Here is a 26,089-nt window from a genome sequence, read left to right as displayed (position 1 = left end):
TCAGGGCTCATGCTGTTTCCCCATCAAAATGACAAAGTCAGCCCTGGCAGCAGTGGACAGGAAGAGGGTAGACAGGGCACAGTAGTAGGCAGTGGTGTAAAAATAATGAGAATGCCATAGAGAATCCTTGAAGGTCACCTTCTTGCTATTAAGAAACAAGTTACAGGTCTCTCATATTGGTCATTCCAATGTGCACACTGGATACTTTAAAAGGTGGTTCAGACTCAGAGCCATGTCTAGTCTTAAGGTTAAGGAGTCATCCAGTTCTCTGTTGAAATACCTCCAATTCTCACACCTGCTCCCACTCCCCCTCCTTGGCGCTTGAGGGCACCAGGCTACCCATCATTACGCACACACGTAACCATCATTACACGCAACAGCACAATATTGGACTCACCTGGACTCCTTCACTTTGTTGATTGCCCCTCCTTTATCTGTCTGTTCTTCAGTTTGTTCCCTTTGTCAGCATTATTGTCATTATGTTGTTCATGTCCAGAAGCTGTCCTGTCTTGTTTAATGTTTTATTAATTAAATATTCACTCCCTGCACTTGCTTCCCATCTCCAAGTGTCTGTACTTACAGAATGCTGACACCACAATTTGAAGCATCAATTAGTTTTTTGTTTTGTTGGCGACGTGGGGTGCCTCTGCCAAAGGAACCAGGGGTGCCTCGGTTGGCTCGGCAGGCTCCCACCCCACGTCATGCCTCAGCCGTCTCGTCAGGCTCCCGTGCCTCAGCCAGCCCGTCGGGCTCCCACGTCTCAGCCATATCGTCTGGCTCCCACGCCTTAGCCGGCTTGTTGGGATTCCATGCCTCAGCCGGCTTGTCTGACTCCCATGTCTCGGCCGGCCCGTCAAGCTCTCCCACTCCCCCTCCCTGGCACTCGAGGGCACCAGACTGCCAATCATTACGCACACCTGTCACCATCATTATGCGCATCAGCGCAACATTGGACTCACCTGGACTCCTTCACTTTGTTGATGGTCCCTTCCATATCTGTCTGTTCCTTAGTTTGTTCCCCGTGTCAGCATTATTGTTGGTATGTTTCCACTGTTCAGACGCTGTCCTTGTTTGCTTCTTGTCAGATATTTATTAATTGTTCACTCCCTGTACATGCATCTCGTCTCCAAGCGTCTGTCCTTACACCAATAGCTTTTTCTGTAATTCTAGATCATCATTGTCTGTGTGTACTGTTAATTGAGCTCACCAACAAGTTAAACTGGTTGGATGGCAAATTGCTGCATGAGTCCATCTATTTAACCCAGATTCTTACACCCTTATTGGAACCATTTATACTTGACCTAGTATTATTTCTATTGTGTCAGTGAATTCATTATTAGGGCTCCATTATCAGAAATGGCTCTGCGTGAGTAATTCCTAATAAATCATGCTCGTGATCTAGGTGACAATAATAAAATAAATCTGAGAAATGATTTAATATAATCTTATCTTGGATTAATGCATGGTTGTTATCAGGGATAGTGGTACCAGGAACCTCCTTGGGTTAATCTGCTGTCTGTCCGGGCGTAATATCCAATTATAGTGGCTCTCCTCCTCTACATCACTCCATTATCAACTATCAGCATTCCTATGCTACACTTGAGATGTATAGATCTACTTCAATTTCAATTTCTCTTCCGTTCTCCCTCATTGACACAGCAAAATAGAGGAAGGAGAGTGGAATAGATAGAGAGCAGGAATGCCATTTAGATTCCTGTAATCATTCTTCTCTAGTCCCGTAATGGTCTACCTCACGCTGTGGCAATCAAAGGGGGGATTGTGTGTGAGCACACTGGGTTATGTTAAGTGATGTACATTTTTAGATATGCCTCCAAAAGAACATGGCCATTCTGTCATGCAGGTGATAGAGGACCCAAAAGCGACTTAACAGAAACAGAGTTTATTCAAGTCCAAACAGGGAATAACAGAAATCCTCTAGTCTGTAGAGGGGAATAACAAGAGAAGCGGCCACAGACTGCAGGTCGCTTCGGGTAGGCGCAGGCCGTAGTAGACAGAGACACCTGCTCACACGCAGCATCTGATGAAGGCAAAAAACACGACAGGACAGGGCGAAACACAATCACAGCATGGTGAATACAAAACAAGGAACCGACGGGACAGGAACGGAACACAAAGGAATAAATAGGGACTCTAATCAGGGGAAAGGATCGGGAACAGGTGTGGGAAGACTAAATGATGATTAGGGGAATAGGAACAGCTGGGAGCAGGAACGGAACGATAGAGAGAAGAGAGAGCGAGAGAGTGAGAGGGGAGGGGGAGAGAGAGGGATAGAAAGAGGGAAAGAACCCAATAAGACCAGCAGAGGGAAACGAACAGAATGGGGAGCACAGGGACAAGACATGATAATAAATGACAAACATGACAGTACCCCCCACTCACCGAGCGCCTCCTGGCGCACTCGAGGAGGAATCCTGGCGGCAACGGAGGAAATCATCGATGAGTGAACGGTCCAGCACGTCCCGAGACGGAACCCAACTCCTCTCCTCAGGACCGTAACCCTCCCAATCCACTAAGTATTGGTGACCCCGTCCCCGAGAACGCATGTCCATGATCTTATGTACCTTGTAAATAGGTGCGCTCTCGACAAGGACGGGAGGGGGAGGGAAGACGAACGGGGGTGCGAAGAAAGGGCTTAACACAGGAGACATGGAAGACAGGATGGACGCGACGAAGATGTCGCGGAAGAAGCAGTCGCACAGCGACAGGATTGACGACCTGGGAGACACGGAACGGACCAATGAACCGCGGAGTCAACTTACGAGAAGCTGTCGTAAGAGGAAGGTTGCGAGTGGAAAGCCACACTCTCTGGCCGCAACAATACCTTGGACTCTTAATCCTGCGTTTATTGGCGGCTCTCACCGTCTGTGCCCTGTAACGGCAAAGTGCAGACCTCACCCTCCTCCAGGTGCGCTCACAACGTTGGACAAACGCTTGAGCGGAGGGAACGCTGGACTCGGCAAGCTGGGATGAGAACAGAGGAGGCTGGTAACCCAGACTACTCTGAAACGGAGATAACCCGGTAGCAGACGAAGGAAGCGAATTGTGAGCGTATTCTGCCCAGGGGAGCTGTTCTGCCCAAGACGCAGGGTTTCTGAAAGAAAGGCTGCGTAGTATGCGACCAATCGTCTGATTGGCCCTCTCTGCTTGACCGTTAGACTGGGGATGAAACCCGGAAGAGAGACTGACGGACGCACCAATCAAACGACAGAACTCCCTCCAAAACTGTGACGTGAATTGCGGGCCTCTGTCTGAAACGGCGTCTAACGGGAGGCCATGAATTCTGAATACATTCTCAATAATGATTTGTGCCGTCTCCTTAGCGGAAGGAAGTTTAGCGAGGGGAATGAAATGTGCCGCCTTAGAGAACCTATCGACAACCGTCAGAATCACAGTCTTCCCCGCAGACAAAGGCAGACCGGTAATGAAGTCTAAGGCAATGTGAGACCATGGTCGAGAAGGAATGGGGAGCGGTCTGAGACGACCGGCAGGAGGAGAGTTACCCGACTTAGTCTGCGCGCAGTCCGAACAAGCAGCCACGAAACGGCGCGTGTCACGCTCCTGAGTCGGCCACTAAAAGCGCTGGCGAATAGACGCAAGAGTGCCTCGAACACCGGGATGACCAGCTAACTTGGCAGAGTGAGCCCACTGAAGAACAGCCAGACGAGTGGAAACAGGAACGAAAAGGAGGTTACTAGGACAAGCGCGGCGACGCAGTGTGCGTGAGTGCTTGCTTAACCTGTCTTTCAATTCCCCAGACTGTTAACCCGACAACACGCCCATAAGGAAGAATCCCCTCGGGATCAGTAGAAGCCACAGAAGAACTAAACAGACGGGATAAGGCATCAGGCTTGGTGTTCTTGCTACCCGGACGGTAAGAAATCACAAACTCGAAACGAGCGAAAAACATCGCCCAACGAGCTTGACGGGCATTAAGTCGTTTGGCAGAACGGATGTACTCAAGGTTCTTATGGTCTGTCCAAACGACAAAAGGAACGGTCGCCCCCTCCAACCACTGTCGCCATTCGCCTAGGGCTAAGCGGATGGCGAGCAGTTCACGGTTACCCACATCATAGTTGCGCTCAGATGGCGACAGGCGATGAGAAAAATAAGCGCAAGGATGAACCTTATCGTCAGACTGGAAGCGCTGGGATAGAATGGCTCCCACGCCTACCTCTGAAGCGTCAACCTCGACAATGAATTGTCTAGTGACGTCAGGAGTAACGAGGATAGGAGCGGACGTAAACGTTCCTTTAGAAGATCAAAAGCTCCCTGGGCGGAACCGGACCACTTAAAACACGTCTTGACAGAAGTAAGAGCTGTGAGAGGGGCAGCAACTTGACCGAAATTACGAATGAAACGCCGATAGAAATTAGCGAAACCTAAAAAAGCGCTGCAACTCGACACGTGACCTTGGAACGGGCCAATCACTGACAGCTTGGACCTTAGCGGAATCCATCTGAATGCCTTCAGCGGAAATAACGGAACCGAGAAAAGTAACGGAGGAGACATGAAAAGAGCACTTCTCAGCCTTTACGTAGAGACAATTCTCTAAAAGGCGCTGTAGAACACGTCGAACGTGCTGAACATGAATCTCGAGTGACGGAGAAAAATCAGGATATCGTCAAGATAGACAAAAACAAAAATGTTCAGCATGTCTCTCAGAACATCATTAACTAATGCCTGAAAAACAGCTGGCGCATTGGCGAGACCGAACGGCAGAACCCGGTACTCAAAATGCCCTAACGGAGTGTTAAACGCCGTTTTCCACTCGTCCCCCTCTCTGATGCGCACGAGATGGTAAGCGTTACGAAGGTCCAACTTAGTAAAGCACCTGGCTCCCTGCAGAATCTCGAAGACTGATGACATAAGGGGAAGCGGATAACGATTCTTAACCGTTATGTCATTCAGCCTCGATAATCCACGCAGGGGCGCAGAGTACCGTCCTTCTTCTTAACAAAAAAGAACCCCGCCCCGGCCGGAGAAGAAGAAGGCACTATGGTACCGGCGTCAAGAGACACAGACAAATAATCCTCGAGAGCCTTACGTTCGGGAGCCGACAGAGAGTATAGTCTACCTCGAGGAGGAGTGGTCCCCGGAAGGAGATCAATACTACAATCATACGACCGGTGAGGAGGAAGGGAGTTGGCTCGGGACCGACTGAAGACCGTGCGCAGATCATGATATTCCTCCGGCACTCCTGTCAAATCGCCAGGTTCCTCCTGAGAAGTAGGGACAGAAGAAACGGGAGGGATGGCAGACATTAAACACTTCACATGACAAGAAACGTTCCAGGATAGGATAGAATTACTAGACCAATTAATAGAAGGATTATGACATACTAGCCAGGGATGACCCAAAACAACAGGTGTAAACGGTGAACGGAAAATCAAAAAGAAATAGTCTCACTGTGGTTACCAGATACTGTGAGAGTTAAAGGTAGTGTCTCAAATTTGATACTGGGAAGATGACTACCATCTAAGGCAAACATGGGCGTAGGCCTGTCTAACGGTCTGAAAGGAATGTTATGTTTCCGAACCCATGCTTCGTCCATGAAACAACCCTCAGCCCCAGAGTCAATCAAGGCACTGCATGTAGCACCGAACCGGTCCAGCGTAGATGGACCGACATAGTAGTACAAGATCTAGATGAAGGGACCTGAGTAGTAGCGCTCACCAGTAGCCCTCCGCTTACTGATGGGCTCTGGCCTCTTACTGGACATGAATTAACAAAATGTCCAGCAACTCCGCAATAGAGGCACAGGCGGTTGGTGATCCTCCGTTCCCTCTCCTTAGTCGAGATGCGAATCCCTCCCAGCTGCATGGGCTCAGTCTCAAAGCCAGAGGAGGGAGATGGTTGCGATGCGGAGCAGGGAAACACCGTTGATGCGAGCTCTCTTCCACGAGCCCGGTGACGAAGATCTACCCGTCGTTCTATGCGGATGGCGAGAGCAATCAAAGAGTCCACATCTGATGGAACCTCCCGGGAGAGAATCTCATCCTTAACCACTGCGTGGAGTCCCTCCAGAAAACGAGCGAGCAGCGCCGGCTCGTTCCACTCACTAGAGGCAGCAAGAGTGCGAAACTCAATAGAATAATCCGTTATGGACCGTTCACCTTGGCATAAGGAAGCCAGGGCCCTAGAAGCCTCCCTACCAAAAACTGAACGGTCAAAAACCCGAATCATCTCCTCTTTAAAGTTCTGGAACTTGTTAGAGCAATCAGCCCTTGCCTCCCAGATAGCTGTGCCCCATTCTCGAGCCCGGCCAGTAAGGAGTGAAATGACGTAAGCAACCCGAGCTCTCTCTCTAGAGTATGTGTTGGGTTGGAGAGAGAACACAATCTCACACTGCGTGAGAAAGGAGCGGCACTCAGTGGGCTGCCCGGAGTAGCAAGGTGGGTTATTAACCCTAGGTTCTGGAGGCTCGGCAGGCCAGGAAGTAACAGGTGGCACGAGACGTAGACTCTGGAACTGTCCAGAGAGGTCGGAAACCTGAGCGGCCAGGTTCTCCACGGCATGGCGAGCAGCAGACAATTACTGCTCGTGTCTGCCGAGCATGGCTCCTTGGATCTCGACGGCAGTGTAACGAGCGTCTGAAGTCGCTGGGTCCATTCCTTGGTCGGTTCCTTCTGTCATGCAGGTGATAGAGGACCCAAAAGCGACTTAACAGAAACAGAGTTTATTCAAGTCCAAACAGGGAATAACAGAAATCCTCTAGTCTGTAGAGGGGAATAACAAGAGAAGCGGCCACAGACTGCAGGTCGCTTCGGGTAGGCGCAGGCCGTAGTAGACAGAGACACCTGCTCACACGCAGCATCTGATGAAGGCAAAAAAACACGACAGGACAGGGCGAAACACAATCACAGCATGGTGAATACAAAACAAGGAACCGACGGGACAGGAACGGAACACAAAGGAATAAATAGGGACTCTAATCAGGGGAAAGGATCGGGAACAGGTGTGGGAAGACTAAATGATGATTAGGGGAATAGGAACAGCTGGGAGCAGGAACGGAACGATAGAGAGAAGAGAGAGCGAGAGAGTGAGAGGGGGGAGGGGGAGAGAGAGGGATAGAAAGAGGGAAAGAACCCAATAAGACCAGCAGAGGGAAACGAACAGAATGGGGAGCACAGGGACAAGACATGATAATAAATGACAAACATGACACATTCCATACTGATTCTGGAAATGGAGTGCTAAAAAGAAAACATCTGTGTCTACCTGTACTTAACTCTTTGCATAGTCCAAATATATTTTTATTGTATGCCTAAACAAGCAATATGATCCGTCTAATCAATATAGAATAATGCTTATACAGTAATAGGTTATATGTTTTTAAATGTCTTTGTTTATTTTGCAGTATTGTAAGAGGTCCTCCCAGCCACATGAGGGAGCTGTTTGCAAGTCCAACTTTTCCCAGTGCAATGCCACTCCTACCGACGACTCCAGAGGTCCAGGCACAGGAAAACATTACAGGTATGATGTTCACACATAGATCTCAGTGGTCGGAATGATGAATACTTCTTTGTGGAACAACATCGTACAAGGACAAAAATCACAATGATTATCCTAATAATGTGCTATGAGGATTGGTTCTATGCCTCTTACAGTAATTCACAGAAACGCAGAGAAGAGAGAAATCAAATGAACCACATTACAGAGCAGCCGGAGATAATTGTGGATTTATTGTATGTTTTAATGAATGATAGTAAATAAATTGTAGATAAATATTTTAACCCGCATATCTGTAACCGGGATGAACATGCCAGCGAAGGGTCAGAGATCTGACTCCAACTACATTAAATGTTCTTTATGAGCCAACTGCTGTTTTACATTGAGTAAATTTCCACATTGCGGAAAAATGCGCTAATGGAATGATCTGTTGTGTCTTAAATCATTATATGACATTAGCTTACTGGAAGACCACATGTAGGCAAAAGATATATAACTGCGTAGACTTACATTATTCAAAATCCCATATGATTCAAATGTCAGCGCTAGCCATATATATAGCTCTGGGAACAGCTAGTCCTTAGCATTACAATGAAGTCCAATCACAGTCAAGCTGATCTCTCTCATTCAAAGGACCGATATCCATCATTAACTGCTCAGTGGTATTTCCTGCTATCCTCTGCTTTCGTATTCCATTTGTATTCAGTGAGCTGCATGCGTGCCGGGACCCAAGGAATGCTATTGACTTTACATGACTTCAGGACTAGGGAAACCGCACTCACTCATAACACATTGTGAATTTCGCCAGAACACCAACCTGCCTGCATAATTACAAGGTCATTATGGTGGCTCTAGAGATCTACCTTTCCTTGTCAGTGTGTGTGTGTGTGTGTGTGTGTGTGTGTGTGTGTGTGTGTGTGTGTGTGTGTGTGTGTGTGTGTGTGTGTGTGTGTGTGTGTGTGTGTGTGTGTGTGTGTGTGTGTGTGTGTGTGTGTGTGTGTGTGTGTGTGTGTGTGTGTGTGTGTGTGTGTGTGTGTGTGTGTGTGTGTGTGTGTGTGTGTGTGTGTGTGTGTGTGTGTGCCTTAGCCTTCCATGCATGTCTGTTGGGATTACAGATAAACAAATAATTTTATGTATTTTTGGCTTAATCCACACCCGCCTGTTTTTTACGTTTTAAGATCCGACAACAATTTGATTCCCCTTTTTTTTCAGTGGCTGGATTGTATATTGTTTGCTTACAGTCCTTGACCTTGCCATAAGTGGACTTTAAAGGATCATCTCAGTTTGTATGATTGGTTTTGTGTCGGCTTAGGGGGCATTTGGATACAGTTTTCAGCAAATGGAAGTGAAGATATGTTTCCAAAACAGCTTGAAACTTGACAAGCTCTTTAGTGGATTTTGTGTCTAGGAACTATTTGTGCATCGCATTGTTCTATCCTCACTCCTTTGGCAGTGGAATAGTTGCAAGGCTTATCTGAAATGAAATTACATGTGCTTTAATTGTCTATAAGCATTTTATGTGCATTAGAGATAGAGTACCAATAAAAATATGATCTGGGACACAGAGAGAAGTCTTCAAAGTCCTCACTGCACATGATATTATCAATCACTTCACACCCCAAACCTCAATCATGTCAAAACACAGCAGAATCCCAAAAACCCACACTGCAGCAGGAAACAGGAAATATTAGCAGAGGGACACAAAAGTTGTGTGACAAGGGAAACTCTAGTTTAATTGACTGGAGAAATGGCATGATTCCTTTTATCCCTGATGGATTGACAATCAGGCACACTTGTCTTTAGTAGTTTATGTTGTTCCTCTGAATAGCATGGGCATTCTAGCTGTGTGTTGCTTTGTGGCAGTTTTGATGTGAATTTTCAGTTGTTCATTTTCTGGACGGGGGAACTCCTGGTGTTAAATCTTCTCATCCACAGCCATGTGATGGCTCACAATAGAGATAGTAACATAACCATGGTAGGCTACAGTTAATGTGATGTATCATACAGAATACCTTTAAGTGGCAAAAATCACTTTTGATCCCTGTCCCTGTGTTTGATTTTAGAAGCAGCTCCCTTTCTCATAGTCCAGACCAGATAAGTAAAGCCACCCATTGGTCAGTACCTCGTAAAACTCCGCCCATACCCAGAGGAAGACGAAATCCAATTGGAGGATCCAAACATTCTGGCCCCGCCTACCAACACCTCCAGGAATTGGAGTCATCTGAGAGGGAGGTTGAATTGTTGAAAGGGTAAGTTAAACTGTTGGTTTATCAGATACATTTAGTAATGACTACATGTCAATTGTCATTCAGTTTAGCAGTAATAGTGGAAATGTGTACATCATGTCCTTCACCTTGAATACTACTTCTGTCACCATGACTTAACTCAGAATTCATTTGTTTGTAAATTTTGCCTACCAACCAGTGTGCCAAGCAAAACATATAAAACAATGTTTTTTTTGACAGAGCAACATATCACAACAAAATGGATTACACACCTAGCCACAGACTCCAAGAGTTTAGGTACATTCAGATTGTTTCCGTTCGCTACAATGGTGTCGGAGTCATTATTTTGTAGCATAGAGAAAGCACTGCTGTGGCTGTTTTGAAGAGGAGGAATGGTGCATAATGAGCCCAGCCTATACCAGGCTCTTATCCCTGGCTGTGCGGCCCTTATGTTTGCCTCCGTCATCACACCTCCGACAGCTTTCATCTCTGATTTATGGATCCACCTGTACTCTTTAAACAAGAGTCCCTTTCTCCAAATCCCACAGGGTGACGGCTGCTTTCTCTCCTTCACTTGCTCTAGCTCTCTCTCGCTCTATCTTTCTCTCTCTCTGTCTGCCTCTCTCTCCTTTCTGTTTCCTTTCTCGCTCTCTCCTCCTCAAGTCCCTTCCCTCTCCATTTAATTCTCTACTTTTCAAGTCACCCTCTCTCTTTCTCTCTCTCTCTTCCTCCCATATTATCTCTCACTCTCTCTCTCTGTCTCTATCTCCATTTCTCTTTCTCTCCTCGCCGAGTCATTCTAAAAAAAGCCCCAGAATGTGGAACGCTGTTGCCTCGGCGCCGACAAAGCTTTAGATTTCATTTCAAGGGGAGAAATTTCAGAGGCAACTTGTTTTAAGAACTGAATAAAGGAGGGGACCCTCTGCACACGAGGTTTTTGCTCCTTCTCTTTGTTTTTCAATGTGCTGAGCAACGATGGAAATAAGGTTATGTTATGATCTGCAGTAAAATGTTATTAGCTCAAAAGGAGTGTTTGGCCTGTCGCCTGTGGATTGTCTTTTCAATGACAGTCATGCGCTGCCATTCTTCTCTCTTAGTTTGTCAGTGCCTTACAGAGGGGAGGGATTCAGTGGGCAGCTGAACAGCGAGACATTGACACCAGGCATGACTCACTAAAACAGATGGGCGTGTTCCATCTGAGCAGGAACTTCTAAATAGAAGGCAATGCTTTAGAAATGTGGATAAGGTTGGTCACGTGTTACAGGGACTGTTCCAGTCAACTAATTGGTTGATATTGTAAGTATGTCTTGTGCTCTACAACTTGGTGACCAGACCACTGTCAAGTGCTTGTAGAATAAGCAATTACAGGGGAACTGCCTAACTCTGCTGACATACCAGGTGCTAGACATGGGCTCCAGCTGACCCGAAGGCAGAAGCACATGATTAGGTGGAAAGACTGACCTATTTCCAGATTACAGACAACTAGCGCAGAGAGATAGAGAATCCCCATTCAAGTGCAAGCTTGAGTTGCCATGGAGACTCTGCGGTAAAGGAAGACAGGTGAGAGCACAATGATAGTGAGTGAGAGAGAGAGAGAGAGAGAGAGAGAGGAGGAATGTATAAACTACATGTTTTGCATACAATAGTCAAACAAACCAGTAAGAAGTGCTATCCCTCTTCTTCCATGCCTGTCAGAAAACCTGCCGTTATCTCTCCAAAATGACTTACATGGACACAGAACTCCACTTGTGTTCTATTGTTACTAGTATTTTTAGATAAGCCTGTCAGGTTTCTCAGGGCTTTCTCTGAATCCCTCAGGTGAAGAATTCAGAGGCAAATATGCAAATACCTGTCTGTCATTGCAGTGAAAGTGTTGCAGACAGAGTGTAGAGATACTTCAGCATAAATCAGATATCAAAGTACCTGCCTTAGCTGTAACTTGGCTCCTTTCTACAAGGTCATTATCACTGTAATTGATTCCTCTGACAAGGTCACTTATACAGTATAAGGGAGCGTTGATGATCGACCTTGGCTGTTCTGCCCCCGTCAGACTGGGTCGTAAGTCCCTCACCCTCCACGCGCCTACATATCACTGGTCAATATCATTCTAATCCACTATTCTGTCTATCTGTAATGGTCTTTTAATTATTCAGGGAATTTTAATTTACTCAGGATATTACTCCTGAATGAACCGGCCAATAGTCTGTCCCAGAATTTTCTGGAACGCTCCTGTCTGACAGCTGCAATAGCTTGTTCATTCACCAGTTCAATTTGGAAAATCATCACTACTATCCCAGGCTCTACTATCCCAAGCTCTTTGTCATTTGCATTCATAAACCATAATTAAACACTACAGTATTATCTAAATAGCCACAAAACCCATATAGATATCTCTGTAAATCCATATAGATCATAATACAAAGTGGAATCCTAATATTCCAGGTGTCACGTTCTGACCTTAGTTCTTTTATTATGTCTTTGTTTCATTATGGTCAGGGTGTGAGTTGGGTGGGTTGTCTATGTTCGTTTTTCTATGTTCGGCTTAGTATGGTTCTCAATCAGAGGCAGCTGTCAATCGTTGTCCCTGATTGAGAATCATACTTAAGTAGCCTGGTTTCACTTTTGAGTTGTGGGTGTTTATTTTCCGTGTTAGTGTCTGTGCCACACGGGACTGTTTCGGTTTGACTTACATCACGTTTATTGTTTTGTTCAGTGTTCGTTATTCATTAAAAAACATGAACACTTACCACCCTGCGTTTTGGTCCTCCGATCCTTCATACTACTCCTCTTCGTCAGAAGAAAACCCTTACACCAGGGTGCTCTTGAAAAATAGATTTTAATCTCAATGAGCCCTTCCTGGTTAAATAAAGGTTTAAAAAATAATAATAATTAACCATTTAAAAAAAATCTCATGTACCTTAAACCATACTGTACTGTATATCTGACCCAGGAAGCTAGGGTAGAAATGTATAGAAACATATTCTATTCTTATTTACAAAAAAAAATGAAACATCCTAAACAAACAGTAAAGGTATCCAACAAGCTTGATGTAATCATTGTGTGCTAGGGATATGGGACCAAACACTAAACATTTGACTACTTTAATACACATATACACTATTGGTCCCAATGGTTCTGGTCCCCTAAAATGGGGGGACTATGTATAAAAAGTGCTATAGTTTCTAAACAGTTCACCCGATATGGATGAGAATATCCTCAAATTAAAGCTGACAGTCTTGCCTCTTTGTCATTATCATTTCAAATCCAAAGTACAGGAGTACAGAGCCAAAACAACAAACATGTGTCACTTCAAATACTTTTGGAGCTCACTGTATATTCACACTCTGTTGGGTGCATGGATGTTTTCAGGCTGATTGCATTTTCCACATCCCTGTTATCAGAGATCATTGCCCAATATGGCTGTTGAAATATGGCTTGTTCAGGGCTTATTCCAAAACCTCAGTAAAAAAGACAATCATCAGCTTTGAGGGCTCTTAAATCTCTGAAGGCTATTACAGGAGAGTGACTCAAAGTTACATATTGATGCGACAAAAGCGGCTAACCTTTGTCAGGGATTATGAATTATTACACTCTTAGAAAAAAGGGTTATTTGGGATTGTATATATAACCTTTAGGTTATTTAGACCCTTTACTAAAAAAAGGTTGTATACTGTATATTAACTTAGTGAATGCAAAGAACCTTTAGGGTTCTAACCCTTACCCCAGAGTGTAATATGGATTTTAGCCACCAACAGCTAACACAGTCAGGTCCAGAGCCGCCGGAAAACAATGTGGCGCAACGGAGAAGCACTGAACGCGTTTACCAAACAAATTCCTTATTTCACGTCATAGAAAAAGGTTTTCAATGGAAAATAAAGCAGACGTTTCTTATTGGACAAGTTAACATAGTACCTATCCCAATTCTAGCCCTTTTGCCTCTGTTTTGTCAGGTGAAAACAACCCTGTGCCTCGGATTGTAATCAGTAACCCTCACGCTCTCTGTGACAGGTGGATTTACTTGTCAGTCACAGTGGTATCGTAGCTACAGCTTACTCATCAACCATGACTCTCAACAACTATGTTTGGTTGCCCCAGCACCTTGTTGGTTGTTTGAATCTGCACTCTGCACTTGGTTTCTTTCTTTGCTCACCTTCCTCTCCAGTCTGTGGAATCTGACTTTATAGCTATGTTATTTAATGGGAACCTTCCTCTCCTGACTGGCTGAGAAAGCAAACACACATTAATAGGAAGCAAGGTATGTGTTAGTAAAAACAGTTTAGTCGTCCTCTAAAACTATCTAAAATGATCCATTGTATAGCTATAGTAAGACCAAACTACTAGTGTTAGCTTTAAATTGGCTATACAGATATACAGCAATTTGAGGAGATGGGAAACTAAATTCTAATCTTATTAACGCCCATTGTGTACATTGCCCATGTGTCGTCAATGGGCCACGTGTTACATTCTGGGTGATTCTGGGACGAGGAGTGAATGGGAGTCAAGTGGGCGCTAGCTCAAAAACCCAACATGAGCATTTGAATTTATTATGGATCCCCATTAGCCAAGGCAGCAGCTACTCTTCTTGGGCTCCAGCAAAATTAAGGTAATTTTACAATATTAAAAACATTACAATACATTCACAACAGATTTCATAACTCATGAAGTGTGTGCCCTCAGGCCCCTACTCTAATACCACATATCGACAAAATCCATAGCTGTGTTCTAATACTCATAATAACCACACTAACCGTATTATTTGTGATGTGATTTGTGTATATATTATGCTTATTGGTCATAGTATAGATATGCCAAAAGTTCCCGGATGTCGTACTAAATTGGCCAAAACACGTACAAGCAGTGTACACTACAAGCAGTGGGGGTGAAGAAGAAAGAAAATGGGGGTGGCTTCACAACGTTTTCAGATTTGAAGAAAATGGTGGAAAATATGCAGCCGAAGTCTGACGAGAGCTGACACAAATTCATTGCTTTAACTAATTATGACAAATGTTTTAAAAATGCTGAGCAATTTAATAAAGTCATGACTTTTCAATAATTTGGCTGATAATTTGTTAGCTACGCTATCCTTACGAACCGCATAGCATTACATCAGTATGTACCGGTATGTTAGCTAGTTACCTAATGTTAGTTGGATACTAATACATCGAACTTGCCAGGCAGATATTACTTATCTGCTATATAACTACCTACCCAACGTTTATTGACTTGATTATTCACATAATTCTTAGAAAAGTGGTAAAGTCGTTGTATGTTTCAATGGCCATTGTTAATTCTGACTATCTACTCTGATTTCAGAGCACTCTTGTCTGAGTGTGCCAGAGCAGAATAACTGAGGAATTTACTAACGCTCAACACCCGTTGAGTTCCTCTTTGTGGCAACTGACCACACGACAGAAAAGTTGTCCAGGTGCGACAAAACTAGGGCCTGTAGGACCTGCCTTGTTGATAGTGCTGTTAAGAAGGAAGAGTAGCGCTTTATTATGGAAAGACTTCTCCCCATCTTAGATAGTGTTGTATCAATATGTTTTGACCATGACAGTTTTACAATCCAGGGTTACTTCAATCAGTTTAGTCTGCTCAACTTGCTCAATTTCCACATTATTCCTTACAATATTTAGTTGAGTTGTAGGGTTTAGTGAATGATTTGTCCCAAATACAATGCCTTTAGTTTTTGAAAAATGTATTATAATTTAACTTATTCCTTGCCATCCATTCTGAAAGAAACTGCAGCTCTTTGTTAACCTTTTCACATGTGAGATCCAAATAAACTCAGCAAAAAAAGGAAATGTCCTCTCACTGTCAAGTTCCCAGACATTTCTGGGGGGAATGGGGAATGTCTTCCCTGTAACGCACAGCATTGACATTGCCTGCAATGACAACAGTCTCAGTCCAATGTGGCTGTTTTTCAGAGTCAGTAGAAAGGCCTCTTTAGTGTCCTAAGTCTTTATAACTGCGACCTTAATAGCCTACTGTCTGTAAGCTGTTAGTGTCTTAACGACCGTTCCACAGGTGCATGTTCATTAATTGTTTATGGTTCATTGAACATGGGAAGCATGGGAAACTTTCACGGAAGCATGGGCAACAGTGTTCAAAGAATAATGCAGATTTAAGAAAAATAAGTGTTAAGTAAAAGATAAATAAGTAATAAACAAAAAATAAAAATAACAAATAATTAAAGATCAGCAGTTAAATAACAACAATAAGGCTATATACAGAGGGTACTGGTACAGAGTCATTGTGTGGCGGAACCGGTTAGTCGAGGTAATTGAGGTAATATGTACATGTAGGGACTATGCATAGATAATAAACAGAGAGTAGTAGCAGCAGTGTAAAAGGGGGGCGATGTAAATACTCTCTGTAGCCATTTGATTAGGTCTTTAGGAGTCTTATGGCTTGGGGGTAGAAGCTGTTAAGAAGTCGTTTGGCCCTAGACTTAGCGCTCTGGTACTGCTTGTCGTGCAGAGAGAACAGTCTATGACTAGGGTGGCTGGAGTCTTTGACTATGTTTAGGGCCTTTGACACCGCCTGGTATAGAGGTCCTGGATGGCAGGAAGCTTGGCCCCAGTGATGTACTGGGCTGTACGCAGTACCCTCTGTAGTGCCTTGCGGTCGGATGCCGAGCAGTTGCAAAACCAGGCAGTAATGTAACCACTCATGATGCTCTCGATGGTGCAGCTCTATAACATTTTGAGGATCTGAGGACCCATGCCAAATCTTTTCAGTCTTCTGTTGGGGAATAGGCTTTGTTGTGCCCTCTTCATGACTGTCTTGGTGTGTTTGGAACATGATAGTTTGTTGGTGATGTTGACACCAAGGAACGTGAAGCTTTGAACCTGCTCCACTACAGCCAAATCGTTGAGAATGAGGGCATGCTCTGTCCTCCTTTTCCTGTAGTCCACAATCATCTCCATTGTCTTGTTCACGTTGAGGGACAGGTTGAGGGAGATGTTATGATTAACAAGAATAACTTACAAGCAGTTGTTGTCAGAGATCCCCAGTTGGGTTAATGCCAAACTGAGCTAAATATAGATAGTTTTAAAAGTAACGTAATTAATAAATTGCCTATTGAATCACCAATACTTGTTACAAATAATGTGTTATAAATCATTTTGATATCTACATACTGTTTCAGTCAGCCCACTTAACATCACATGCATTCCACAGAGGTCAGCAACAAAAGTATTCTAATTGCTTCATGAAACATAGTCCCCTCATCTGACTCAATGAAATACAGAAATAAAGTGACAATTAGCTAATTTTATCAGGCTGTAGTCTATAGCTTTATTTGCCATATTCAATCAGAAAAATGCACATTTATTTGTAAGCGTTAGCTACCTAGAAAGCTATCTTGTAAAGTGGTTAATTAAAGTAGCCTAACCTTTTTCCTGTCTAACGTTAGCTTATTCTGTAACAAACATATCTAGCCTACACTCGCAGACAAAAATGGTTCCAAAAGGGTTCTTTGGCTGTCCCCATAGGATAACCATTTTTGGTTCCAGGTAGAACTCTTTTGGGTTCCATGTAGAACCATCTTTGTAAAAGGTTCTACATGGAAGCAAAAGGGTTTTACCTGGAACCAAAAAGGGTTCTTCAAAGGGTTCCCCTATGTTGACAGGCGAATAACCCTTTAAGGTACTAGATAGCACCTTTTTTTATGGCTTAATATGTTTGAATTAAATAATCAATTTTGCTTACCTTAATAAATTGAAAAATAACAATCTTATTGGTATGATATTTGCAAGCACAGTCCTCTTGTGTCTTCATGCCGGAATGGCAATTGATGCCTGGTGGATCAATAGAATTTACATTTTAATTGACCAAAAAGGTTCTATGTAGAACTCCTTTTTTTATATAACAGTGTATGCTTTTATTGAACTCATTATTTCCTTGTTCTTCTAGCTAGCATTTAGTTTGCAACAGCAGAGGTGTGTATGAACCCTATTGTTTGCCATTCCGACCCCTGCAACAGTGTTGCTAAATACGAATTTGATCCCACCCTAACGGTGTCAGACGAAACAGCTAGCCATTTTTCTGACCAAACAAAATCATGCAGCACCATAATTAATATGGATATAAATGTCAATGCAAAAAAAGCTAAAACAAATAAAAAGGTTCAAAAGGGGTGTGGCAAAATTTGTACATATATTTTTTAGGACCTGGAGTTTTTCTGGATCTAATGACCTGGTCAGGTAAACCTCTGGGTCCTATTTGTAGTCAATGGTCAAATATGATTTCCCTTTTCATTCAACCTTGTTATTATTCATTCTGAATCTGATATCAAAAGAGCCAGAGACAACACCTTCCATGGACAACATACTCTGTAGTTTAGTGAACTACTATAGCAGGGTTGAGCGTTATGCAAAGAACGGTGGCAATGTCTTTAAATATTAATTTGACTCCATACACACACACAGACAATGTTACGCAGTGGACCTTGAAAAATAAAAAAGACAGGTTTCAATGTAGAAAAGTATTTGAATTTTATCTCATAAAATCTATTATTTGTTCCTCTAATTACAGTGCTCTTTTGCAATTATTCATTCTGTAAGATGTATTTAAGGCAGGGATGCATTCATCACTATACACAGTAGACTTCTGTGGCAGCTGGTGGGAAGAGCTATAGGAGGACAGGCTCATTGTAATGTCAAGAATGGAATAAATGGAACATATGGAAACCACATGTTTGCTGCTGTTCCAATTATCCCATTCCAGCCATTACAATGAGCCCATCCTCCTATGATGCTTTTTTCCTCCTCCTGGTCTCCATCTGGCCCACCAGATGTTGGTTCCCAGGCACTGAACTGTAGGAACGGATTTCCTGTCAAATTGATATATTGAATGATTACATCAACTACATTGAAAAAGTGAATTGAAATGAATATCCCCTTTCCATGAAGTAGAATTAATTTAATGTCACTCATTCTATTGCACTGTATTCCAACTAAGCCTGAATTACCAGTTCATAACTGTAGGTTTCACTATGCACTAGCTAGTTGAAAAAGACAGACACCGTGATGGCTGCTTGTCTCTGTATTTGTGAAAGTTATGATGGTGCTAGAATCCATCAATTCTCTCTTTATGCATTGGCCATCCATATGTTATGGTTGGAGAAATGTGTTCATATTGTCATACTGCTCTGTAGCAGAATTTGTAGTTTTTTTTTAACTTTTAAGACAGTGAAATGTGCACCCCAAACATTTGTGAATAATCACCAGCAGTGGAAATAAAATAATATGCCAACGAACATTATTGGACTAACCTTTTCAGAAACTTCAGTGCCCCTTGGCCGTGGGTAGCAGCAGCAGATCGTTTAACCTTTTTTATTTTTGCCAAATACATTTATTAATGTAAATTATTAATGTTAGCATGATTGCATCAACCAAACTAGTTATTGTTAGCTAGCTTGCTAGAGTATCTAGCAAGAGTTACTTGGAAAGGATGAGATAGGAATCCCAGTGGCAAATAAATGGAGAAAAGTATAACACTCCACCTAGCTTAATGTCGGCCAATTGCATTCACATTGTCATGCTGCGTCACACGGTTGCTAAGCTAATCATCACGCAATCCTTTCAAAAGTCAGGATATGAGTCGAAAAACCTGCCTTTTTTCCTCAACAGTACAAAATATCATGATTCAAAGCTATATTACAGAAAACAAATGAATCATCTCACATCTTGGGAAAAAACTTGTAATGTTGTACTTGTTCACATAATTCGAATCCCTTTCTAGTGAACGTGTGAGATCCAATACCAGTAAGCATTAATGATTAGAAACATTGTTGAAAAATGGAAACCAAGCTATCTCTAGCCAGCTAGTTAGTTGAAATGGAGCCCGCTATGCTTGGAATAGCTAACAAACATTTCCAGCGCAGTAGAAGCTGTGTGTATTTCTTTGGTTTTGGCCGAGTGTGGTTCCCAATCAGAGGCAGCTGTCTATCGTTGTCTCTGATTGGGAATCAATCAAGCCGGCAGAACGTGACGTCCGTTATTCCTTTTGGTGTTCTGTGTATTAAAGATCATGAACACTTACCACACTGCACCTTGGTCTACTTCTTCAGACGGTCGTCTCATAGGTAGGGTAATGACTTTTGCTTCCCTCCGGGCATGAGGGGACACACTTTCTTTAATGGCTTGTAAGTGAGCATTTCAATGTATTCGGCGCATGTGAAAAATAACATTTTTTAAATAATAATTACATGTCTGCATAGCATTTTTGTCTTTATTTTGGCATATTAACTCATGTTAATTTCTGAAGATTCACTCATGTTTTTGCTCCTTTTTTGTTCTTCTCAAGAACCAACCAGGCAACAACACAGACTGCTATACTGTTCCATAAAGTTCCAGCATTCAAACAAAGATTCCTCCCTGGCCACCAGTGCATATTTCCTAACTATATTTGCATATAATGACAATACAATCTGAAAACTATGCTGGCATTATTTTGTCCATTATTTAATAGTTTAATATATTATATTCATAAAAATATTTATATTTATCAATTGCACCACACAGGCTTCTATATTGAACCATTTCACGTTCAGTGAAGAAGCACCCCTAGGGTTCTCACCAAAGAACCCCATAAAATAGTTATATATAGAACTTTTAAGGTTTTCAGATGTGAAAGTGATAGAACCTTTTTGGTTCTATATGGAACCTTTTTTTTCTAAGAGTGTATACAAAGATAATGAGCTGGGAGCCATAGACTGTTCCTCGATTCAGACTGATATTTCAGAGAGGATGTGTTGCTCTATTGTGAGGGAGCTTATGCCATGTCACAAAGATAAAAAGAAGAGAGAGCAAAAAAAAAATTATATTAGATATTCACAACACAATCACTTTGAAAGTGTTTTGTGAAGTCATGAACAAATGTCGATATTAATGGGATATTATTGATCATTGATTATTAAATTAATAATCCTAGATACTCAGATGTGTCAAACACATTCTTGCTGAATTAAATATTCATGGTTGCTCCATTTATTAAAGTATCCCCATTTCATGTGTCAAATGAATAATGTAGTGTCTGAACTCCCTCTTACCTCTCCCAACTAATAATCCAGTTCATACTTTGTGAGAGTTTGACTAGATAAAGACATGAAAGAGAAATGTCAAGCTCATCTTTTTCTTTGTGTGCTCTTCATGCCTCTGAGATGGCAAGGTGAATTTTGTCTCCCTGAGTATCCTTGTTTTGTTTGGGCAGTTGCTTTAAAGGCTTGAGTTAAAATGAAACTCAAAGCATGACCTTTTCTTGAAGTGAAATGAGTACACATGTGGGAATTGACAGCAATTGTAATTTCCTTCTCTCTCTCTCTCTCTCTCTCTCTCTCTCTCTCTCTCTCTCTCTCTGTCTGTCTGTCTGTCTGTCTGTCTGTCTGTCTGTCTGTCTGTCTGTCTGTCTGTCTGTCTGTCTGTCTGTCTGTCTGTCTGTCTGTCTGTCTGTCTGTCTGTCTGTCTGTCTGTCTGTCTGTCTGTCTGTCTGTCTGTCTGTCTGTCTGTCTGTCTGTCTGTCTGTCTGTCTGTCTGTCTGTCTGTCTGTCTGTCTGTCTGTCTGTCTGTCTGTCTGTCTGTCTGTATTGCCTCTCTTCCCTCCTTCAGGTACCAGATTGTGAGGGCTGGGAGTGACCCGCGACAGGATGCCTTTCTAAATATGCAACCCCCCATGTTGATTGAGCGGTCATGGGAGAGCAGGGTGGAGGTGCGCTGCAGTCTTCTGGACCAGGGCCAGGACCATGATATCTCCACTTCGACCAGGAACCTCAGGTGCCCCAGACATCCCAGCCTCTCATCACCTCCTCCATTTCAGACCTGCTCCATCCCCATCATCCCTTCGGTCCAGGGCAACCAGGATGAGGTTTCCTGTTTGCAAACGGCCACCACAGGCTCAGCCACCTGCAGCGCCACGCCCAGTATGGAAGTAGGAGGAGGATGCTCCCTCATCATGCTGCACCACGCCTCCACCTCCTGCTCCTCCTCTACGGGGGGCAAGCAAGAGAATGAGATGGCCCTTATCCTGGAAGAGGCCCAGGAGAATCTCAGGGCTCTGACTCTGGCCAACAGGAAGCAGGAAGAAAGCGGAAGCTTTTCCCCTTCACCGCCCAGAGAGACGGTGTGCTTCCTGACACTCAATGGTGGAGGAGTGAGGGGTGTGAGCCCCAATGGACCTATTGAGACCCAGTTACTGAGCCCTAGAGAACCCAACACAGACTCAACTCAGCCCTGCCAATGAGATTGTCTAAGCCCTAACGTCCTGTCTGGATCTACAGTAAAACCTCCCTGGTGTCTTGAAATCCAGACTGCATCAGAGGGATGAGATGAAACTCAATAGTGAAAAAATATAATGAAAAAAAAAACAATGTGCATACTGTATGGAAGAATGAACAGAGGGATGGTCTATGAAGTTATGAAGAGAGCAATTATGTATATGCATTTATTTAATGCTCCTTCTTAGACAAAATAAACCAAATAGTCTGTCATCTCCATGGTGTTTTTAATTACAAAAAAAATATATACAGTTGAAGTCAGAAGTTTACATACACCTTAGCCAAGTACATTTAAACTCTGTTTTTCACAATTCCTGACATTTAATCCTATTAAACATTCCCTATTTTAGGTCAGTTAGGATCACCACTTTATTTTAAGAATGTGAAATGTCAGAATAATAGTGGAGAGAATGATTTATTTAAGCTTTTATTTTTTTCATCACATTCCCAGTGGGTCAGAAGTTTACATACACTCAGTTAGTATCTGGTAACATTGCCTTTAAATGGTTTAACTTGGGTAAAACGTTCAGGGTAGCCTTCCACAAGCTTCCCAAAATAAGCTGGGTGAATTTTGGCCTCCTGATAGAGCTGGTGTAACTGAGTCAGGTTTGTAGGCCTCCTTGCTCACACACGCATTTTCAGTTCTGCCCATAACTTTTCTAGAGGATTGGGGTCAGGGCTTTGTGATGGCCACTCCAATACCTTGACTTTGATGTCCTTAAGCCAGTTTGCCACAACTTTGTAAGTATGGTTGGGATCATTGCCCATTTGCGACCAAGCTTTAACTTCCTGACTGATGTCCTGAGATGTTGCTTCAATATATCTGCATACTTTTCCTTCCTCATGAAACCATCTATTTTGTGAAGTAGCAGCAAAGCACCCCCACAATATGATGCTGCCATCCCCATGCTTCACGGTTGGGATGGTGTTCTTCGGCTTGCAAGCCTCCCCCTTTTTCCTCCAAACAAAACAATGGTAATTATGGCCAAACAGTTCTATTTTTGTTTCATCAGACCAGAGGACATTTCTCCAAAAGTACGATCGTTGTCCCCATGTGCAGTTGCAAACCATAGTCTGGCTTTTTTATGGAGGTTTTGGAGCATTGGATTCTTCCTTGCTGAGCGGCCTTTCAGGTTAAGTCGATATAGGACTCGTTTTACTGTGGATATTAATACGTTTGTACCTGTTTCCTCCCGCATCTTCACACGGTGTTGTTCTAAGATTGATTTGTACTTTTCACAACAAAGTACATCCATCTCTAGAAGACAGAACGCATCTCCTTCCTGATTGCTATGACGGCTGCATGGTCCCATGGTGTTCGTATTTGCGTACTATTGTTTGTACAGATGAACATGGTAACTTCAGGCGTTTGGAAATTGCTCCCAAGGATGAACCAGACTTGTAGACGTCAGAAAAAACAATCTGAGGTCTTGGCTGATTTCTTTTGATTTTGCCATGATGTTAAGCAAAGAGGCACTGAGTTTGAAGGTAGGCCTCTAAATACATCCACAGGTATATCTTCAATTGACTCAAATGATGTCAATTAGCCTATCAGAATTTTCTATAGCCATAACATTATTTTCTGGAATTGTCCAAGCTGTTTAAAGGCATTAGTCAACTTAGTGTATGTAAACTTCTGACCCACTTTAATCGTGATACAGTGAATTATATGTGAAATAATTTGTCTGTAAAAAAATATTGGAAAGATTACTTGTGTCATGCACAATGTAGATGTCCTAACCGACTTGCCAAAACTATAGTTTATTAACAAGACATTTGTGGAGTGGTTGAAAAATGAGTTTTAATGACTCCAATCTAAGTGTATGTAAACTTCTGACTTTAACTGTATATATACAGTACCAGTCAAAAGTTTGGACAAAGGTTTTTCCAAATTTTTATAATTTTCTACATTGTAGAATAATACTGAATATATCAAAACTGTGAAATAACACATATAGAATCATGTAATAACCATATAATATATTTTATATTTGAGATTCTTCAAAGTAGCCACCCTTTGCCTTGATGACAGCTTTGCACACTCTTGGCATTCTCTCAATCGCCTTCACCTGGGATGCTTTTCCAACAGTCTTGAAGGAGTTCCCACATATGCTTAGTACTTGTTGGCTGTTTTTCCCTTCACTCTGCAGTTCAACTAATCCCAAACTATCTCAATTGGGTTGAGGTTGGGTGATTGTGGATTCCAGGTCATCTGATGCATCACTCCGTCACTCTCCTTCTTGGTCAAATAGCCTTTACACAGCGTGGAGGTGTGTTGGGTCATTGTCCTGTTGAAAAACAATTGAGAGTCCCACTAAGCGCAAACCAGATGGGATGACGTATCGTTACAGAATGCTGTGTTAGCCATGCTGGTTAAGTGTGCCTTAAATTCTAAATAAATCACAGACCTTGTCACCAGCAAAGCACCCCCACACTATCTCACATCCTTCTCCATGCTTCCCGGTGGGAATCACACATGTGGAGACATCCGTTCACCTACTTTGTGTATCACAAAGACACAGCGGTTTGAACCAAACATCTCAAATTTGGACTCATCAGACCAAAGAACAGATTTCCACCGGTCTGATATCCATTGTTTGTGTTTTTTTGGCCCAAGCAAGTCTCTTATTATTATTTGTGTCCTTTAGTAGTGGTTTCTTTGTAGCAATTCGACAATGAAGTCCTGATTCACGTATTCTCCTCTGAACAGTTGATGTTGAGATGTGTCTGTTACTTGAACTCTGTGAAGCATTTATTTTGGCTGCAATTTATGAGGCTGGTAACTCTAATGAACTTATCCTCTGCAGCAGAGGTATCTCTGGATCTTCCTTTCCTGTGGCGATCATCATGAGAGCCAGCTTCATCATAGCGCTTGATTGTTTGTGCGACTGCACTTGAAGAAAATGTCTGCATTGACTGACATGCTTAAAGTAATGATGGACTATCATTCCTCTTTGCTTATTTCAGCTGTTCTTGACATAATATGGACTTGGTCTTTTACCAAATATTGCTATCTTCTGTATACCACCCCTACCTTGTCACAACAGAACTGATTGGCTCAAACTCATTAAGAAGGAAAGAAATTCCACAAATTAACAAGGCACACCAGTTAATTGAAATGCATTCCAGGTGACTACCTCATGAAGCTGGTTGAGGGAATGCCTAGAGTGTACAAAGCTGTCATCAAGGCAAACAGTGGCTACTTTGAAGAACCTCAAGTATAAAATATATTGTTTAACACTTTTTTTGTTACTACATGATTCCATATGTGTTATTTCATAGTGTTGATTTCTTCACTATTATTCCACAATGTAGAAAATAGTCAAAATAAAGAAAAACCCTTGAATGAGTAGGTGCTCTAAGACTTCTGACTGGTAGTGTATATATATATATATATATATATATGGTTACAAATATATGGAATTTAAAAGGTGACCAAGTTCAGTTGAGGAATACAGGAATGATGTACCTTTTTCCTTTTTTTTGTAAGAATTCCTCCACATTTTACAGGCTTTGAGCAAGGTTGTATGTACCCCATGCAGCCTTACCCCTCCATTTTGCTACCTGTTGTGAACCGAAGATGCTGACAAACATGGCTGCCAGAGCAACAGTGTCTACTCTAAAACAAACTCTCAACTACAATTGTGAGTCTAACCAGCTAAGGATTATAACAGTCCTCCTTTGCCTTGGATATACCACAACAGTACAATGAGGAACCATTGCAGACTGATATAAAGAGACTTTTGCAGATAACCTACTCCAGGTGTACCCAGTGTTAATAAGACAAACCTGATAGTAACACGGTTGGATAGTTTGGTGTCTTATTCCTTTTTTGTATGTGAGTGGATTTCCGTCTCTGCTGACCACGTCGTATGTTTAGCATGGGTGTTATTTCCTCTGTTTAACCCCACACAACCCTGAGTACACACACAAACACATTCCCTCACCACACAACAACATGCACCAGTGTGTTGGGGGTACACAGCGATGGAGGGACGGACCAAGGACAACACGCCAGAGGAAGTGGAGGAGTTTCTGTGTTTTCTTTTCATATTGTTCGTGATGAACAATCAGCTGCTTTCTGGGGGTAAGGGAAGACTGGAGAGGGGTGTTAATG

The 26,089-nt window shown here is 42.7% G+C and overlaps 1 protein-coding gene across 1 annotated transcript in view; it reads left to right on the top strand.

Annotated features, from left to right (window-relative positions):
- LOC124038736 (pro-neuregulin-3, membrane-bound isoform-like) overlaps positions 1 to 22,321 on the top strand; it is a 562,438-nt gene extending 540,117 nt beyond the window's left edge. Inside the window, exons 7-9 of the mRNA XM_046354812.1 lie at positions 7,379 to 7,494; positions 9,534 to 9,719; positions 21,308 to 22,321. Coding sequence (XP_046210768.1) covers positions 7,379 to 7,494; positions 9,534 to 9,719; positions 21,308 to 21,938 — 933 coding nt within the window. The 3' untranslated portion in view covers positions 21,939 to 22,321. The remainder of the gene's footprint in view (positions 1 to 7,378; positions 7,495 to 9,533; positions 9,720 to 21,307) is intronic.
- The last annotated feature ends 3,768 nt before the right edge of the window (positions 22,322 to 26,089 follow it).

Source organism: Oncorhynchus gorbuscha, linkage group LG06 (assembly GCF_021184085.1).
Source record: "Oncorhynchus gorbuscha isolate QuinsamMale2020 ecotype Even-year linkage group LG06, OgorEven_v1.0, whole genome shotgun sequence".
Classification (NCBI taxonomy): Eukaryota; Metazoa; Chordata; class Actinopteri; order Salmoniformes; family Salmonidae; genus Oncorhynchus; species Oncorhynchus gorbuscha.
The sequence above is the reverse complement of the archived record's forward strand: the minus strand, read 5'-3'. Positions and strand labels throughout refer to the sequence as shown.